The sequence below is a fragment of the Halichoerus grypus genome, chromosome 12, assembly GCF_964656455.1.
Source record: "Halichoerus grypus chromosome 12, mHalGry1.hap1.1, whole genome shotgun sequence".
In the NCBI taxonomy this organism is placed as follows: domain Eukaryota; kingdom Metazoa; phylum Chordata; class Mammalia; order Carnivora; family Phocidae; genus Halichoerus; species Halichoerus grypus.
The window spans coordinates 58,359,002-58,379,117 of record NC_135723.1 but is presented as its reverse complement, the minus strand read 5'-3'; the positions used below and the strand labels follow the sequence as shown (position 1 = coordinate 58,379,117).

Below are 20,116 nucleotides of genomic sequence, written 5' to 3'. Positions count from 1 at the left end.
AGCATCTGGGAGCCAGACTTTTCCTGTGGACACACGCCAAGTAGTGTATTATATTTCCTCACGAAAGTGAACTATATTGAGGTCATTTTTCTTTTTGAGTTTTTTAATCCAGGAATTATTTTCTAAAGCTAAGTAAGGATCATAGAGGCTAAAATTGTTTATAATCTGAATTCCAGAGTAGCTGGTTGATAACTACTCTTTTTTTAGCTAGAGTAGGTGTAAATAAGTCATGCAGTTAAACCACTTCAGGTAGCTAACAGTATTCTCTAATTAGGCTGTTCAGGAAAGTTCATATGTCATTTCATGTATTCTCTTTAAATCCATGATTTGCTCTAAGTAAGGGCAATAAACATTGGATGACCCTTAAATAAGTACTAGAGTTGGACATGTCATTAAATTTACAGGTTTGATTGCATGATTTAATTAGGTAGAAATAAACCCTAAATTGTATTTCAATATACACAATTACAGCATAACCTTTATTCTAACTAAAATGCCAGGAAAAGTTTGTAAGACGTCATATTTAATCACAGTTGTGATTCTGGGACGGGAAAACAAGGATGCTTTGTCGTACTGGAAAATAAGCCGGAGTTAGTTTGAGAGCACTGACACTGTGTAGACTAGAGGTCCCTGAGGAGGCAAGGATTTGTCTTTCCAGAATGGATACGTTTACTCCATGTGTTACCGTGGGCCACTGTTGGGTGAGACCTTAAGAAAGTATGACCAGGCTTGCCTGCCATGTACATTAAAAATACCCTGGCCCTTTTACATGAGAGCAGACGTTTTGTTTATGTTGGCCTTATTTCTGGAATCCAAGTAAAAGACACTTTGCAAATGAGAGTTCAGTTTCTCCCTTTAGGGAGCCAAAACTGAGCAAGTGTGGCTCCTTACCCCCCCCCCTTTTTTTTTTCTTATGTAATAAGCTTCAGGCGTACAGCTTTAAAATTCACAGTACAAAGTGATCACCACTAGAAGTCTAGTTACCATCCACCATGATATAGTGGACCTCCTTCCCCTCAGTAACCACTAGTCTATTCCCTGTATCTATGAGTTTGTTTTGTTTTATTTTCTTTGTTCGTTTTTTTTTTTTTTTTTTAAGATTTTATTTATTTATTTGAGAGAGAGCAGAAGCAGAGGGAGCAGTAGGGGGAGGAGAAGCAGACTCCATGCTGAGTAGGGAGTCTGATGTGGAACTCGATCCCAGGACCCTGGGATCATGACCTGAGCTGAAGGCAGATGCTTAACTGAGCCACCCAGGGACCCCCGTTTTTTTTTTTTTTTTTAAAGATTCCACATATAAGTGAAATTATATGGCATTTGTCTTTCCCTGTGTGACTTATTTCACTTACATTATACCTTCAAGGTCCATCCATGTTGTGGCAAATGCAAGATTTTATTCTTTTTTGTGGCTGAGTGGTATTCCGTTGTAAAAAATAGAACACCTCTTCCTTATCCATTCATGTATCCATGGACACTTTGGACACTTGGGTTGTTTCCATATCTTGGCTATTGTAAATAATGCTGCAGTGAACATCGGGGTGCATGTAACTTTTTGAATTAGGGTTTTTGTATTCTTTGGATAAATACCCAGAAGTGGAATAGCTGGGTCTTATAGCAGTTCTGTAAGTATGCTGTTTTTTCTAAGCTCAAATTTTTATTCTTATATACTTCAAAGAACATCAGATACTATTTTGCGGGAGTGAACCCCAAGACCTCCGTCCAATGAGCTCTGTGTGCCTACCCTCCCCTTCTTCCCCCTGCAGCTTCTATCTTGCTTCTTTTGGCAACTCCTCTCTACAGAAATAAACTAGTTCTACAGGATCTTACATTTTCTAGACATTGTAACGGTTTATCATAAATGTGTCTGTGTGTCAAAAAGTACCTCTTAACTTAGAATTGAAACTGCCATAAAAACATAATTTTGAAAGTCCATGCACAGCCCCTCCTGGGTACATGGAAATTTTTATTTCAAGAGTGCCATTCTTTTGTATTATGTAAAGTGCTTTAATTTGCTGCATTTTTCATGTCCTCCTGCAGTCAAATCTGGTGAGAAACTATAGCTATCTCATTCAGGATTAATCAATCTTCTTAGGCTCCTGGCTAGGACGGAAGCTGCTCTCGGCTCTGCTTGCTTCGGGGGCTTGGCCTTCCTCTGTTTCTTCATCATATTCAGCCTCTGAGAGGGAGAGGTGATGGGAGATGATTTTTCCATTTGTAAGCTGCCTTCCAACGGAAAGAAAAATGGAGGGGGCAAATGCCAAGCTTTTCACTTTCGGTGGCCATTACAAACATGACTCTTCTCCTGTTGTTCAGCAGGGTACACTATTTTTCAAGAGAGCCATTTTTTTTATGCTGTCAGAGTTAGTCAAGTTATTTTGTCATTGAAGAGTGTTTAAGAAAAAAATATATGTCAATATGACATCATGAATATTAACTTTCTCATAAGTTACATGTTATGGCAATAGGTTCAAGTGCTGTTTAATTAATTAACAAACACAAGAACAAGTGATCTGTGCAAGGTCTTACATCAAAAGGGAAGAAAAAGCACAGTGCTTCAGAACTTGGGTTCTGGAGGCAGACTGCCTGGATTCAAACTCTGACGCTGCTTCTTATTGCTGAGCAAGTGAGTTAAATGTTTCTATGCCTCCATTTCTTCATCTGCAAAATGGGACTAAGAGCAATACCTTCCTCAGAGGGTTTTGAGGATTGAATGACATTTATGCATGTAGCAGCTAGTGTGGTGCTTGGTATGTAGACATTCCTCAGGTTGCTATTATAATCACTTGATTGTAAATCTTCACCACACTGGGCATTATATTGGCCACTTTACCTCATTTTATTCTCACAGTAATTCTCTCAAGTAAATTTTGTATTTCTGGTTTCCAGATTGAGAGAATTGAAGTTCAGAGAGTTTAATTAGTTCGTTAAATTTGTCCAGCTAGCAAAAGAGAGTAATATGAACTTCTGGAATACAAATTTTATTTGCATTTCTATAGTTCCATTACATCTTTTGGGATTGATATGGGACTAATTTCTGCATGACTAATTTCATTATAATTAATTTAACACTAGAATTATTTAGTGAGGTGTGCCTATATTTTGAAGTTTAAAAGGCAAGTAACCTTGGAAGATACAATGTTCTAATTAACTTATATTCAAATTATGATAGAACACATAAACCATTGAACTCCTATGTAAAAGAAAGCCTCAGAAGGTATTCCTCTATGTCAGTGGTTCTCAAAATGTGGCCCCAGGACCAGCAGCACGGGCTGAAACTTTTTAGAATTGCACGTGTCAAATCTACTGAACCCGAAACGCTATGGGTGGGTCCCCAGCAACCTGGGTTTTAATAAGCCCTCTGAAGTTTGAAAACCACTCCTCTAGGTGAACAGCACACCATGGTGGGATGCCAGAGATATTGATGTAGTTCATAATATCTAGTCCCAAACTGGAAGTTACATATCACAGAGGGAGCATGTGATGGTAATAGAAAAATACAAGTGGGGCTGTTATTTGATAATTGCCCTATAAATATTAAATATTCAAGACTGTGTGCTCAATCTCTTCCATTTCTTGGATTTAGGGCTTCTAAGCAGGTGGTAACTATTACTTGCAAGCCCAGCCAATTGAGCACAAAGCACTGAGAGACCAAGGATGACTTTCTGCTCACCCTCAGCTGCTTGTGCCTGGGACACACAGAGCCAGGGATCGGGAGGGTTAGGGTTTTTCAGTGTTTAGCAACGAGGAATCTTCAACTAAGAGGAGCTCACGGTAAGAACATAGAGAGGAAGGAAAAGCGTGAAGCAGTCATTAGCACTGCGTCTTGTTCCTTTTTCAGGGAGACTTTAAACATGTAGTAGCAGACGAAACAATGGAGGCCAAAGGATATAGGAAGTAAATAGGGAAACTGCTGCCGTCTCCAGATTTAACTGTGGAAAAAATTAGACAAAAGCAGTTGTCATCTTAGAGTCCATCATAACCAATGAGGAAAAAACTGGCCATCAGCCAGACGTATTTGCCTAGACTGTAGCAAGGCAGATTCCAGAAAATTCCGAGAAAGAATAGGTACAAATGTATGGTATTAAAGACAAGTATTTTAAAATAGAATTTAATGCTAAATGATTGCAGTGAGGAAAAGGTGGGGGGGGGGGAACAAAACTCTATCAATGTCTTTGTGCTATAATCTGTCCAACTAATGCAATTTTACAGGGTTATATACCAAGCACTGAAATGGCCAAATAACCAAGGAAAACATGAAAAGAGCTGAAATTTGTAAATTATGCTAGGTGTAATTTACACCTAGGTGTATAATTGCCCTGTGTTTTTGTTTGTTTTTGAAATTTATTAGGGTCAGTAATTTCCAAGAAAACAATCAGTTTCTATTTTATTTGCTCCTTTTCTGCCAAGAATTATCCTCCATCTGATAAGATTGATGGCAGGTAACAAGCTAAGGACAGGCAAAGAGATTCTAATAGAATACCCAGCTAACCAAAATCCATTTGATTTTCATTCATCAAACATTCATGGAAAACATCAAAAGGGAAGAAAAAGCACAGTGCTTCAGAACTTGGGTTCTGGAGGCAGACTGCCTGGATTCAAATTCTGATGCTGATAGAGTTTGTTCCAGCCCCTCTGTTAGGCCTGGTGGGGGAGTGCACACTCGGAAGAAAAGGAGACAGGTAGACAATGTTTGCAGTGCTCTATGAGAGCAGTGATAATGGAGGCCTGTACCAAGGCTGGGAGATCACAAAGGGGGAATGCCCAGCTGCCTGGAGGAGTTTGGGGAAAGCACCCTAAATTCGGGGACATTTGAGCCATGTTTTAAAGATGAGTAGGAGTTAAGTTTGCCTTCTGGCTTACATAAGACTACATCACAAGACAAGTTGTAAATGAAGTAATTGAACTACTGTCACTGATTTTGAAGGAAATATGCAGGAAGAGAGAGATGCTAGAAGTATGGAGTCTAGCAATTAAATGGTGAACCCTTCAAAAAAAGGGTAGAAAGTTGCAGTAGATCTTAAGTTGGGTTTCCTGGAACAGACTCTGAGACGGTTGCATGTAGAAGACTTATTGGCAAGTGATCTTGGGAGATACCCTTGTATGAAAGCGCAGAAGGCAGAATTGGGCGGGAGAAGCTGACCCACAATGCAGCTGTGACTGAGGCCTCAGCCGAACTCTTGGGGAGCTCTGGGTCTGGGATGATTCTTCAAGGTTGTTGAGGCAAAGGGGCATGTCTTTATGTCCCCACATCAGCTAATCACTGGCTCCTGGCTCTTCTGGGAGGGGTGTGATCTTGAGAGAGGCAGTTCTCTGTAGCTGAGGACAGTTCCTAGTGAGGGACACAGCTGTGAGCCAGCAGCAGTCTGGGTCCCAGTAACTGGAGGGTGGTTGTGTTGGCAGATGAAGAGGGCATCTAGGAGGAGCACCACATTATCCATGACAGATGGATTCTGCAAACCCCAGACAGTTTAGGAACTTGGAAGTGGACTCTAAAATAAGGCATCAAAGAGAGTCTTCTGTGCTATCTAGAAGATGAAATAATGATCACTAGAACCCATCATGTGTTCAGGGAAGTGACAGACCTATAACTAGACTTAAGTGAGGCATTTGGCCAGGATTCTCATGAAATCTTTATGGGTATAAACACTATTGGATAACTGACTGTATAGCACCAAAGGATGCTGATTAATTTATTTTGTGAATGCTTTAGAGCTTAATTCTCAGTATTGTCATACCATCATATTCATCAATGCCTAGATGAAGATATACAGGCTGTGCTCTCAATAGACTGAAATTATGGATCAAATCTAACAAGATGACATATAACAGGATATCACATCTGCTCCAAAAATCTTTTTTTTTTTTTAAATTTTTTTTTTTTTTAAGATTTTATTTATTTGCGAGAGAGACAATGAGAGACAGAGAGCATGAGAGGGAGGAGGGTCAGAGGGAGAAGCAGACTCCCTGCTGAGCAGGGAGCCTGATGTGGGACTCGATCCCGGGACTCCAGGATCATGACCTGAGCCGAAGGCAGTCGCTTAACCAACTGAGCCACCCAGGCGCCCACATTTGCTCCAAAAATCTTGTTGCACAGGTATGAGAAAGGAAAGACTTGGCTTCACTGCAAATGGGAAAAACATATAGGGATTTTGGTTAACAGCTCAATATGACTCAACAGTATAATGAGATTCAATCCTGAGATTGTGTGCTTTGGGAAAATAAAATAATTATCAAATACTGTTCTGGGTTAGCAGGCTATCAATTTTTTCATGTTGTGGATCAACAGTGTTTAGATATTTCACTAAAAACGATCTTGCCATTTGCAACAACATGGATGGATCTAGAAGGTATATGATGCTCAGTGAAATAAGTCAGAGAAAGACAGATACCATATGATTTCACTTATAGATGGAATTTAAGAAACAAAACAAATGAGCAAAGGAGAAAAAAAGAGCAAGAGAGAGAGGCAAACAGACTCTTAACTTTAGAGAACAAACTGATGGTTACCAGAGGGCAGGTGGGTGGGGGATGGGTTAAATAGGTGGTGGGGATTAAGGAGGACACTTGTGGTGAGCTCGGGCATTGTATGGAAGGGTTGAATCATTATATTGTACACCTGAAACTAATATTACACTGTATGTTAACTGGAATTTGAATAATAACTTAAAAAAGAAAACACAGGGTAGTTTTCCCAAACCTTTTTGGTCTCAGGAGCCCTTTACAATTTTAAAAATTACTGAGGAACCCACAAAGCTTTATTTATGTGGATTATGCCTCTCAGTATTTACTATGTTAGAAATTAAAACTGAGAAATATAAAAAATGTTTATTAATGAATTTAAAAATCACAATGATAAACCCATTACATGTGAACATAAAATATTTTTAGGAAAAATCGCTATATTTCCCCCAAGATATCAGTGAAAAGAGAGGCATGGTTTACGTTTTGGCAGATCTCCTCAGTGTCTATTTTAATAGAATACATTTAGACTCTCAAGTCTGCGTCTTCATTCACTCTGTTGTGATATGTTGTTTCGGTTTAAGTACAGTCAGCATATGGAGAAACCCAGCCTCATACAGATCTCCAGTAGGAAATTGGAAGTGTTTTAATAGTCCTAGGAGGTTGTAGATATTCTTCTTCGATACTGTACCCAAACTGGAGGAGTAGTAGTTAAATGTTAGTTGCAAGCTGGAATCCAAAACGGTATCAATGAACTTTCCATACTTTGTTACATTAAAATTCATGGGTCTGGTCTGTCTTGTACTTTGAATGGATCTCTTACCATGCATGTTTTTGTAACATCGTGCCTTGATCATTTGGAAAATATTGGTTCACTGCATTATGCAGAACTTCCAAATATTGGCAAAAATTGGCAAAATTAAAAAACTACATTCATTAATATCACTACCAATCTCATTAGGAAAGTCTTTAAATACTCGGGAGCGGTCAAGCTCACAGTGGCAGGTCTAAGTTTCTAAAACTCTGATTTTTGCTTGAAAGCTTAAATTTTATCATGGCAACAAACACCAGTTGTTTTCTTTGAAACAACAAGCTCACTTAGGAAATATCTGCCACATTCCCAAGTCTGAGTAACCATAGTTTGTCTGTCACTCATTCTTTCAAGTCAAAATGGTGTTCCATGAAAAAAAGCAGCTAGTTCAGCTTGCCACTCAATCTCTTGCACATCTGGAAATGCAGAAGTGTGCTTAATGCATTCTTCTGATTTTGTCACACAGAATATTAAAAAGACATGTTCTCGGGGTTGCTATTACATGAAAATAATAATGTGTACGGCTTCATCATGGACATTCATAGGTGAAACTGGCTTGTTTGTTTTTAATGCTCGAGCAAGGCAGTGAAGAAGACGGTGACAGTTTGGTGCCCCTGCAGTGATTTATGCTGTGTCAGCAGTTTCCCCATTATTGCTTTGCAAAATCGTGCTGATGTTAACACGATGAAAAAGGCAAATGTCTTCATTTTATTATGAAAATAGTTTTGACCTCATAGACTCTCCGCCTCCCAGAAGAGCCTTGAAACCACTGTTGCTACAAGGGATATGGAACCAATAAGTCTAATGGGTGGTGGTTCCTCTTACGTCCCTGTGCTTTTTTCCCCCTAGATTCTTGAAAAGGGGAGGGTAAGGTGCACTGCATGGGAAGAAGATGAGTGTATTTGCATAAGGAAACAGGACACCGCGCCAGAGCCTGCGACAAATGAGCTCTGCATTCGTCTGTCTGCTTTTTTCCTCAGGTTAGAGCAGACAGTTATAGATCCTTACTAAACAGCCAAGTTACAAGGAAATGATCTTAACACCACCCTATTTATCATTAGGTAGTATTTTTTTCACAGAATAAAATTTAAGCCAAAATCTAAGTTGAGATGAAATAGTTTACTTTCTAAAAAGAGATTCAAATTAGGTTATAATAAAATACAAATACATTTGGATAAGAAACGTGGGGGGGTGGATAATGAAATATGTATATATTGGGATATTCTTATTAAAAATGAGAATGAAGAAAAACCAGAAACTGAGTGAAGGTGGTCTAGGAGAAGATGTTTAATAGTGTTAATAGTGGTTATGGTAAATCCTGGATGATTTAAAAATATGTATATATTTTTGCTTATCTCTATTGTCTGACTTCTAGCAATGAACAGATACTGCTTTTGTAGCAAGAATAATAAAAAAAAGGTTTATTTAAATTAAAAAACAGAACTATTATGAACAGCAAACTATAATTGTACCAGCAATCCAGAGCCAGATTGAGGTTACTGTAACTGAGAAATAATTTGACATTTCCTGGGTTGAAAGAATTTTAATATTGCAGGTTTTATTATAAATGTTAATTAAAGAGCTAAGAGTTTGAGCTTTATGGAGTAGTTAGGAGAATTTTATATTATGGCGTGTGTGAATATACTACACTGGGACAAGGAAGAGCCCCATATCATTGTTTCCTCATGTCTAGCACCCCCTGGGAGTAGGATCATTTCCTGACTCACAGTCACTTCTGACTGACAGAATCTGGTCTATTAAAACCTTTTTTAACCTGTGTGCTTTCTTTGCTTGCCATCATTGTCTGTGGATGACCAAGTCTGTGTAAGATTGCTCCTGAATAGAGAAGTACCTCGGGAGCAGCAAAGACTTTTCCAGAAATGTCTGTGGTGCATGTTGTGTAAAAGGCAGGGCAGAGAGAGAGGAGCAGAGTGCCATTTGCATGACCTTGGTCCAGTCATTCGGCACCCAAGTCTGGTTCCCTGTTAATGAAAGAAGGAAGTTGAACTAGATTCTACCTAAGGTTTCTTTCCTGAAGATTTTCTCCAGATTCTGTCAAATGGGATTCTTGCTTGAATTTGAGGGTTTTTTCCCCAACATCCCAACCATGATGTTAGCAAGTTGAATGTCTGTGAAAATTTATTATTTTCGCGTTTTCAGATTTGCGTATAAATTATTAACTTTAATATAGTACAGAAATGTACTGTAATCTTCATGGTGTTTATTTTTGCTTTTGAAGTGCAATGATAACCTTTTCCTATCAAACCCTGAAAGAATAAAATGTCAAGGTTGAAAATTAGATTGTATGATTGAATAACTATTGCTTATTTTGGTTGCCTTTGATATCATAGTAACCTTCTGGGTTGCCAAATTCATAAGTGGATGCAAAACACCTAGCTCCTAAGGTAATGACCTTGCTACTGCATGCTAATTGTGCATTTTTTTCCCCCTGAGAAATCTGATTATGTCATCGTCCTGCCCAAATCCCGTTCAGAGTGCTATGGGGTAGACATTATTCTTTGTACTTTACAGAGATGAGAATTACAGTCTCAAGGTAGGAGAACTTTAACAGTAGGCCCCAGTTTGCCTCAATTTCCAGGATAGTAAACATGACTCTAAATATACCATTTCAATTGTCTTTATCTTTCTGTTCCTCTTGAAGTTTTATATAATACTAAAAGGCACATGCTTCTGTCTTTAAAATGATATATCCTTTATTGCTGTAAAATATATGTCAGTCTATTAAATAGAAAAGTCCTTTAGAAGGTCATATTTTAACTTACCAGTGGTCCAGGATTTATAGGCCCCTAAGGAACTCACTTTTCCACATTGTCTTGGTTTGAATTCCCTTGCCCACACCCCTTCGACTCTTCCACCTGTCTCACCCCTACTGCCGGCTTTGGGACTTGCCCCAGGTCCTGAGCGAGAAGAGGGGCTGAGGTGCCCTTTGTGTGGATCCTCCCTGCATTTCTGCCTCCTTTACACCGCACTGCTGGGACTGGACACAGGGGTCTTCCTTTCCCCATCAGGTCTGTCCCATCTTCTCCCAGCCGGGGACATCTTGCTTGCAACACTGTGGTGCCCAAACCCTTGGAGACATGTGCAGGATTGTCTGTTGTTCTGGAATGCAGGCGAACTTCTTTCGGGGGAACTTCTTTGTAAAAAGACTCACCGTAACTGTTGACATTGAAATCCTTATTGAAATGCAACAAGAAAGAAAAGCCGGCTGGCCTAGAAAGAATGATGAAATATTATTTCATAATAAAATAATTGAAATATTATTTGAAATAAATGTTTCAATTATGAGTTGCATTAGAGACCTTTACAGAATATCGAGTACTGTGCGCTGGCTTCCAGGCACTGGAGGGTGTGGACAAGAGAGGTGGGGAAGGAGAGCTGGGAGACAGAAAGGAGATGTGTGTTGGGGGCTTCCCAACTTGAAATTCTGTTTCTAAATCATCACTGCAAGGATTGCTTACCGTAAGGTGTCCTTCGCATACAATGCAACGGTAGAATAGAATTTGCCCACTTTTGTGAAAATGTTTTCCAAGTCCACAAACAGCCAATATTCAAATGAAATTTTAGAAAACAATCCATCTGTAAACTGAAGAGACGGTGGAGAGAAGCCACCCATGCTGGAGTTTCAGTCCCTGTTCTAATTGCTTGTGTGGACAAGTTCTTCAAGCTCTGTAAGTTTCATTTCTGCGTCCATAAAATGATGGTCAAAGTACCTGTTCTTACCTCATAGAATTGTTATGAGGATTTAGTTACCTAATGGATATAAATGCATACAGCGTGAACATTTAAGCAATAAATACTAACTTTTTCGTGAGACAAACATATAGTCTTGTAATCCAATGAAGTCAGGGCAGGTAGAGATCTACACTCAATCTTTATTTCAGAGCATAGCTTTTGATTCTGTGTTTTATGTCTCTTAAAATACATTGTTAATTCAGCAGAGCTGTTTTCTGAAGGTACTTAGAAAGGTAATCATTGTGTGTGAGTGAAAGATTTTCTCATGTTGTCCTCTTCTCCCTGGAAGATGTGATAAGATCAGTTTCCAGCCCCTCCGCAATTGTCACACACCCTGTTTTGATGCTAACAAATTGTCTTTAGCCTTTTCAAGCAATGTCAGCTGTACGTGTCATTTGCTTATCGCTTTTCTCTTTGGGTTATTTTGTCCTTAAACAAAGAACATTAGTAAGCAAGAAATAGCCATTTTGTAAAAACTGCATAGCTAGACAGATTTGTGATCCTTATTAGGGTAATAATCCATCTGTTATGGAACTGGATCAATTTGTAAATTAAATTGATTAATCTAGCAGGGGGAAAAAAAAAAGGTCTTGACTTTTCCCACATAAGCATTTCCTCAAATGTAGTCATCCTAAAAAGATTTGGGAAGACTCAGTTCTCTGTTAGTCTTTCTTTCTCTGCTCGACTCAGAAGGAAGACCAAACATCTTCTGAAAATGGGAGAGTGGAGTTCAGCTTTTGGATTCCATGGGATCTGATTGTTCTTGGAACTTCCATATTTTTGAGCTGGTATAATGTTAAAACCTTCTGACGACTGCCAGAATATTTCTAATACGGATTAGTTTGGTAAATGTATGACTGTGTTTGAATTATCTTCTGCAGTTAGTTTACTGTTATTTTCATCTTGTCTGATCAACAAAATCTTCCGATGATTCTTCTAACAATGTGTGATTGGAATAATAACTTCACATGTTGAAGAGTTTTGTGCTGCAGCTGAGAGGCATGTAAATACAAGCTGCTTATTTGCAAGAAGCTTCCAGATTTGCAATATGATTGCTATGGAAACCACATAATGAAAACCTTATAACCATCTGTGTGGTTTGATGGATTTTACCGCATAGCTGAGCTGTTTTTGTTTACTGTTATTAAAATGTTGAATGGAATATATTAGCCCACAAACACTGACTATTTGAGGTATTAATTAGTATTGTATAATGACACCGTGACTCAACACCAAAATAAAATATGTTTAATAATAAACCTAAATAAAACAACATGTGTGTATATTTCTAATATATTGTGGAGGTGATTATTGCCTAGAATTTTCATTTGTCCTCATATATTTTTTGAGTGGTGTGGAGAGTTTTTCTCTGTTAATAAATGAACATAGTAGGATTTATTTTCATGATTTTGAATCCATTTGTTCACTCCATATTTATTGAACATCTCCTTTGTACCAGACTGTATTCAAGATTCAGTCTGTTTTTCCCCTAAGATTAAAACACACACACACACACACACACCCCCCAAATTTGATTTTGTTTTCTTTTATGTGGAAGCTATTTGTATTGTTAGCCCAAGATAAAATGAGTTGTTCGAATATTGTTAAGAATAACTGATGAATGAAATGCAGAGGGTTTTGACCTAAAAATAGGTTTGAAATGGAGAAAGGAAGTTTCTTTAATGAGCGATTCCTCCTCTAAAATACTACTTGTTCAGCATCTCACATGGATTTCAATTTGGATACTTCTCAGTATATATTGATACTTAAGTAATTATTCTGGTAATTTAAGAATACATTGTGTACATTATAGGCACTTAAATTTTAATAAAATAAGAATAAAGCCATAGTAATAAATTCTTCTATGTTCATTGTTTACTTTGCCAAAACTGGAGTTTTCCATTCAATTACTGTAATTAGTTTTTGTGATATCTTGACACTAACTTTGGGTGGTGAGTCTACATCCCATTGTGTCTTCTTGAGAGCCAAAATTAGTGCTCCCTAAATTGTTGTGGTCATGGCTTTTGACGTGAGGGCAAGCACCCTTCACTGTTGTTGAATTTACTCCTTACTGTCAGATTTGTGACCCAGTCGGAGGAGAGGGAGTGCTGGGGAAAGAGAAAGTGTGAAAAGTAAGGAGAGTTTTCTCCTCCTTTAAGAAAAATTAACCATCTGTAAAATAAGTAGGTTGGACCAAATGACTATAAATGTCCCTAAGAGCTTTAAAATTTGTATGAAAACATCCTATTAACTCATACATGATAACTGGTCCTTGTGGTTTGGCATAAGTGAGATAACTTGTTGAAGAGGAAAAAGACAGGATTTAGTATTAGGTTTTTATTAGGTCTTCCTGTATTAATTACTATTTGACCGAACCATATTAAATTGCCAACATTAGCGTCAACTTAATATGTATAAAGTACCAAATATTTCCAGCTGTTTCCTTTTTTGGAGCTTTCATTATTTTGTTTGGATTGAGTTACAGAAATTCAAAACAGTTCTATGTTTGTTTTATAAGTACAGTAACTCTCAAGCTTGATTTAAATGTTGAATTTTATTAATCACCACTTCAAAGTTTGCATGAGACTTCTAATTTTGCACCTGTACTCCTGACCTCTCTACCAAACTTTCCAGTTGCCTCCGGACATTTCCTCTGGGTTGCCCCACCAGTACATTAAATCTCTCACATCAGAGGGGCGCTGGGTGGCACAGTTGGTTAAGCTTCCGACTCTTGTTTTTGGCTCAGGTCATGATCTCAGGGTTGTGGGATGGAGTCCTGCTTTGGGTTCTGTGCTCAGCAGGGAGTCTGCCTGAGATTCTCTTTCCTTCTCCCTCAGCCCCTCCCCCCATGTGTGCACACTCTCTCTTTCTCTCTCTCTCAAATAAATAAATTTAAATCTCTCACATCAGGGGCGCCTGGGTGGCTCAGTCATTAAGCGTCTGCCTTCGGCTCAGGTCATGATCCCAGCATCCTGGGATCGAGCCCCGCATTGGGCTCCCTGATCAGCAGGGAGCCTGCTTCTCCCTCTCCCACTCCCCCTGCTTGTGTTCCTGCTCTCGCTGTCTCTCTCTCTGTCAAATAAATAAATAAAATCTTTAAAAAATAAATAAATAAATCTCTCACATCAGAAACACAGCTCCTGTGTTCCCTCAGCAATATAGCTTATCTTGGCTATTCTTTTCTCAGGAATGATGTTCTCATTTCGCTGTTAACTAAGCTCAAAACTTGAGTCATTCTCGATTGCTCTTCTTCCCTTAGCCCTCCACATCCAGGCAGGCACAAAGTTTATCAATTCTAGTTCCTTTCCCTCTTATAACTGGCTCCTTTCCATTTCCTCTGCCCCTTCTGTTCAGGACTTCCTTCCCCTCTAGCCAGACTCTGAGTGGTCTCTCTCCCCACACCCTCCTTCAGGCTATCTGGGACAATGGGATCAGATGATCATTTCTCAAGCATAGTTTTTGGTCCTGCCCTTTCTCTGCTCGAACATCTTCTGGGGCTCTCATTGCCCACCAAATAAAAGGCAAAAGTCCATAGCCGGATGTTTATGGCCCTTCAACAGCTGGCCCAAGCCACTAGCATTATCTGCCATCCTGTTCTTCCCCTTTGAGTGCTGCATTCTTTAGCCAAATGGATATTATTGCGCTTTTTCTTTTGCTTATGACTCTCCTTCTGTCTAGAAATTTCCTCCTTCCCATCTCTCTCTGTTCAGATTTTCTCCACCCCTCAGAGCCTTCACGGTGTTGCCCCTTGCATGGTTTCCTCTCTGCCATCCTTCCGAACCTTGTGCCTCCCATGTCAGGTTCTATGCTCCTTATCCCATTTTCCTTTAGATGCTGTCTTCTGTCCCCTGTAGGCTGTCAGCTTCCTGAGGGCAGAAGCTCCCTACTGTGTTTGCCTCCCTGGTAGAACCTCTCTCTTACAGGTAGCTAATATCCAATGAAGATTTATTGGTTGAATTATTTAATAGTCATAATGGCTATATTTATATATTTTGCATATTTTAACATTTTTGATTTTTCTTGAAAGTATTCTTTTTGAACTCTGTTTTTTTGGGCATGCCATTTTGTTCCTATGTCCTGCCTTAAATATTTCCACAGTGTGTATAAATCCTTAGGTGAGGAAAATGGACATGTAATAAATGGTTCTTTAATGTAAAATAATTAAATCTAGTCTATTGACTCGTTTAAAACTCTTCTCATTTAATCTTCTCCTATTTCTTCCTATAACTGGGGGGGGGGGGGGGGAGGAAATGAACGTGATAGGAGAGCGTGGGAATAACAAACATAGGGCCCTGAATACATTGCAGGATAAAGAACACGGACTTCATGATCACAAGCCTGAGTATGAATCACAAAGTGGACATTTCTCTACCTTTTTGAGGCTCAATTTACTCATCTGTAAAAGGAGGGTTTAAAATGATCTGTGAAATCTTAACATCTGCAATAACTTATGGCACAGGGTAGATCCTCAGTAGAATTTGGGGGGAATTGCCTTGAAAGGTGAGGATCCTTCTAGTCTTCTCCTGTGAAGATCAAATGGGAACACATGAAGTATCTGATACTCAAGAAATGATTTACAGGTTAACTATATTTTATTTTATATCACACATTTTCTTTGGCCACACCGATGTTTTAGGGACCATGGTTTTATCCGTGGTCCTCCTGCCACGGTGTAACGTGGGTCTGTCCATATAGTGCTGGGTGTTCCTTCCCCGAATTTCAGGGCCGGTCTGGACTTAGCAGTGTTCCAGATGAGATTCTGTAAGTACTTAAAGTATGTGCGGCATTAGTACGTATCTTAAATTTTATCAAGCCAACTGGTAGGGTTGCTATTTGGAAATAGCTAGAGGTTTGTTTGTTCAGCTTTAGATTACTGAAAAAGGAATGTGAATGTTGAGTGGTTTCATCCTTTGAGAAAGAATATTTATACGTTCTAAACTTTCAGTTTTGCTCATAAGATGGGGTGAGTTCTGTTCTTTCTGAGGAAACCCTTCAGTGTGCCATTTCTGCTTGTTTACAGAAGAGGAAGAGGACAGTGTTCCTGCGAAAGTGGAGGAACGAAGGAAGATGAGTCAGGACAGTGTTCATCCCACCACAGGTAATGGCTGGGGTGGCTTCCTGGGGAAGCTTCTTTTGGTTTTGTTCACTTTCCCTTCAGTCACTTTCCTACGGCTCTAAAGATGTTTACACAACTCCCCGAAGTTGGCTGGTTCGATCTGGATATCTTATGGCTGATAAGCTGCTTAGTCCCATTTAGGATGCATGGAAACCACTTGAGAAGGATTTATAAAGTAAGCCAATTTATACAAGGTATTCCTTCCTGAATTACTTTGTAATGACTCAATTAGCTTTCATTTCTGCACAAAGGAGATTTAGTTGCATAAATTAGCTTATCATCATTGAGGAAGTGTCACTGCTAAAGGACAGTTTATAGATACAACATGCAGTTGCTGTCAAACCTATAAGAATGTAATATAGACATCTGTGTATACTTTGTGCTTGAGCAGAACAGACTTCTGCCATTCAGAGACTAACAGGGGACAACAAGTTGCCCAGGGGACTGGCAATGTAGACATCTCTGAAAAGGTCAACTTGACACAGGCTCTGACAATCGACCCACAGCTCTGTCTTCTTTGATAAAAATCAGATAAACTTAAGACCGCTAATTGATCTGCAGCCTGTTTAAATGTTGGCCATGCATATCTTCATTGCATATGATTAGCACAGAAAGCAAATGAATTGGGTGTAAGAAATGCCAGAGTCCGGTGACAGCAGTTCAAAAATTGGAAAAGGACACTGATGGCCTAGAAGGCTAGGAAGGATATTCCCCTTATCCATTTCCACTTGGCACATGGCCCCGCGTACTAATTATGACCGAGACTAGAAAAATAACTATACATGCTATGTGCAGCATCACATGATACAGGCAACTTTTTTTTTTGCGGGTTGTTATTTCCAAATAGCAGGAGATAAACCGTATCTGTAGTGCAAGCATGAGGTTAGCTTTGATAAACCAGCAATTATTTTACACGGAAAGAAGAGAGGGGGAATGCCTTCTTATCGGGCCTTTTACACCTCTTCACAGCCGCATGTCAGCTGGGGCAAGGTCTGCCATATCATCCCATGTCCTGCAAAGAGCTGGCGTTGAGGGTCACCTTCCCTTCTCTGATACGTTCATACATCACTCTTGCTAGCTGTCAGAGGCTGGGCGGACAGGAAGTGTGTGTTCAGGAAGTGGCTTTCCCCAGGCCTTCCTACCGGGACACGTGGAAAGGAAACAGGCCTGATTTCCGGACCTGGACAGGAAAGCAGGGGCAGGTTGCTGCACGAGGTTTTGGTTTGCTTTTTTCAGAAAGGAAGTGAGGACGAAGGCATTCGATGTGAGTGCCGTGGTCCTGTAAGATGCAGCTATAAAACACGAAGGCTGAGCATAACCCCGAGGATGCCACCCAATAGTAATTCAAGTAATTTGCGTGTTTTATTATGTATCGTAAAGCTTCTGCCAAAAGCGTGGAGGTTTTTGTTTTTTTTGTAAATTTCAGTGCAGGTGTAGAAGGTAGACACATACAGATATTCCTTCCAGAAACAGAAGTATTTTGGCTTAAAGCAATTCTATTTTTCAAAAATCCTTTTAAAGTAACTCTCTCCCCAATTTTTGCCTTTGAGGGAAGGAAGAAAAAAGTCCGTTTTTCTTCAAAGGAATGCAGTAAGTAGATCTAGCTTTCCATGCAATAGCCATAAAGCACTGCAATAATTCTTATCTTCAGTGACATGAAATTCTTTTCAAGCAACAGTTTTAATGCTTTTGCATCGCAGTGACCTTTGCTCTCTCTAGGCTGTCAAAGATGTAACACTAGAAGTTTGTTTGCTGTGCAGGGCAGTGAGTTGACAAGGGTATTACTATCTTGCTGAGCATCACATGACGTGAACTTCTAACCTTACTCAAGAATGTTATATATTTTTCACATTGACCGATTTTACTTAAAAAGAGAGAAAAAAATTCAGACGAATGTAAAATACATAAACAAAAACATAATCTTGTATTTCTTATAAGTTCTTTCATGTTCAAGCTTACGTATCTTACATGTATTTAGTATATATACACAAAATAAAGATTCCATTTGATTTATTTGTACACTGTAGAATATGCTTACCTTTCTGAAATACTTTTTAAACCTTTAAGACCACTCAGAAAGAGATTTTCCATTATCTTATTATTGAATGTTTCAGTCCTTGTCATCATATTTTTAAAATCTTTTGGTTTTTGCAAAAGTATTTCCAGTGTTTAGCTTATATTTTCCTAACAGTTCTGTTACTGCCCAATGATCTGTTTTTGTATGTTTTCAAAAGCAGGAGCAAATACATCATTTAAATCCTTCACAGCCTGGCTAATTTAGGATGGCTATTTTTTCTTTCTTTCCCTTCTTTTTTAACCATTCACGCCTCCCAGGACAAGAAATGTAATGAGGTGGGTTTTGTTTTTTGCTTTTTTTTTTTTTGTAATTTTGAAACCATAGATCATGATGTGGTAAGATTAGTCCATGCAGTGATGACAGACATATTTGTATTCAGAATGTATAATTCTCTGTGGTTTATGCGTTATGCCCCATACCATTTTTGTGTTGTTTTTTAAAAACATGTTTTACACGGATTATTTTTCAATGTATAGGCGAACAGTGCTAACTTTTGTGAGTTCATTCTGCTTCTGAGGCTGTATCCATGGGTAATTTTTTGAGCACGGTTAGCCACATTTAAAATTTTTAAATTTAAAAAATTGTAAAAAGTAAACCAGAGAAGCTTGCTGCTCTCAAAGGAATAAAATAATTCCCAATTTTTGTATCTAGAATTCATACCCAGAATTTTAACATTATTTTCCCGAGGAGAGTAAGGCTAATAAATCTATACTGGCAGGTTTTCTCTCTAGTCGTGGTTCTTCTGCTTTATGTAACAGTATTGCATTCTGAAATAGACGGGATGGTAAATTGTGTGTACATATAGTCGTGTGACATCAACAACTTATTATTCTTTAACAGAGCTCACATATGGGACACAGAAATGAGGTTGGTCTTTGGGTAACATCATCATCGAGATTATAGAAAGCACAGTAGAAAATGCATCTTTTCCCCAGTATTGCCAAATCGCTAGCACTGTTGCCTCTTTACAGCAGTGAGATTTAATGAAATGCTCATGATGCACATCTAGGGAGAGATGCATCTTGCACACGGTGGGGGTCTCCCTTCCCCTCATGTGCTCCTGTGACTCCCATTAGTGTTAATGGGAGTTTCACCAAGCGCATCGAGGGGAAGAGAGACCCCAAAGTGATAAGGATTATGTGGTAGAAATCACCATATACTTTTTCTTTCCTTCTTTCTTCCCCCACCTCTTGAAAATCTATTGAATGAAAAACTGTTGCGAGAGAATCTGAAAAAAGAGGAGCAGGCTGGACAGCTGGGGATGCACTGGGAGGCTCTCACTCAGCCAAAACTTCTCTAGTTTTAGCCCAAGTTTTGTTTCTTTAACCTTTTTGGATCAAGCCTCAGGCTAAGCAGCATGGGGAACACACAGGAGCCTTGACTGGGGAAACCAGCGATTTAGATCCTTTTACCTCCTGGCCAGTGACTGTGGGGGAGGGCCTTGCATGTGAAATGATGTCATCCTCTCTGTGCTCTAATTCCTTGACTTTTAAACTGACACTGACGGACTGCACGGGGCGCAACATTTGACCCATTTAGCAGTTGATTTAATCTGACTAGAATGTCTCAACTTCTAAATCTCTATTTGTCTAAATAAGTGGTTTTTAAAGGAAATCAGTCACTTTATTATTAAGTAATTCTTTCCAAAAGAAAAAATTGACAACGTTTGGTGTGATCTGTCCAGCCGGAGTGCCCTCTAGTGTCCATTTATAGAATTTACTTAATATGTGCTTTGTGGGGAAAATGTAATGAAGGGTGGCTGCAAGCATTGTTAGTTCTTGGTCGGATTCCTAGGCTCATAGACATCCCCGCTGGTGGCAGGAATGAGTGCTCAGATGCTGGAGTGGAGAGGTCAGGAAGGTGTCTGTCTCTCTCTCTTCCCCTCCCTCCCCCCTCCTTC

General features: G+C 39.2%; 1 protein-coding gene across 2 annotated transcripts in view; it reads left to right on the top strand.

Moving 5' to 3' along the window:
• The window catches only part of SKAP2 (src kinase associated phosphoprotein 2), a 166,138-nt gene that overhangs the window by 128,037 nt on the left and 17,985 nt on the right, over positions 1-20,116 (top strand). For both annotated transcript variants that reach the window (XM_036072929.2, XM_036072930.2), the window contains exon 10: positions 16,044-16,121. In XM_036072929.2, the coding sequence (XP_035928822.1) occupies positions 16,044-16,121 (78 nt within the window). The remainder of the gene's footprint in view (positions 1-16,043; positions 16,122-20,116) is intronic.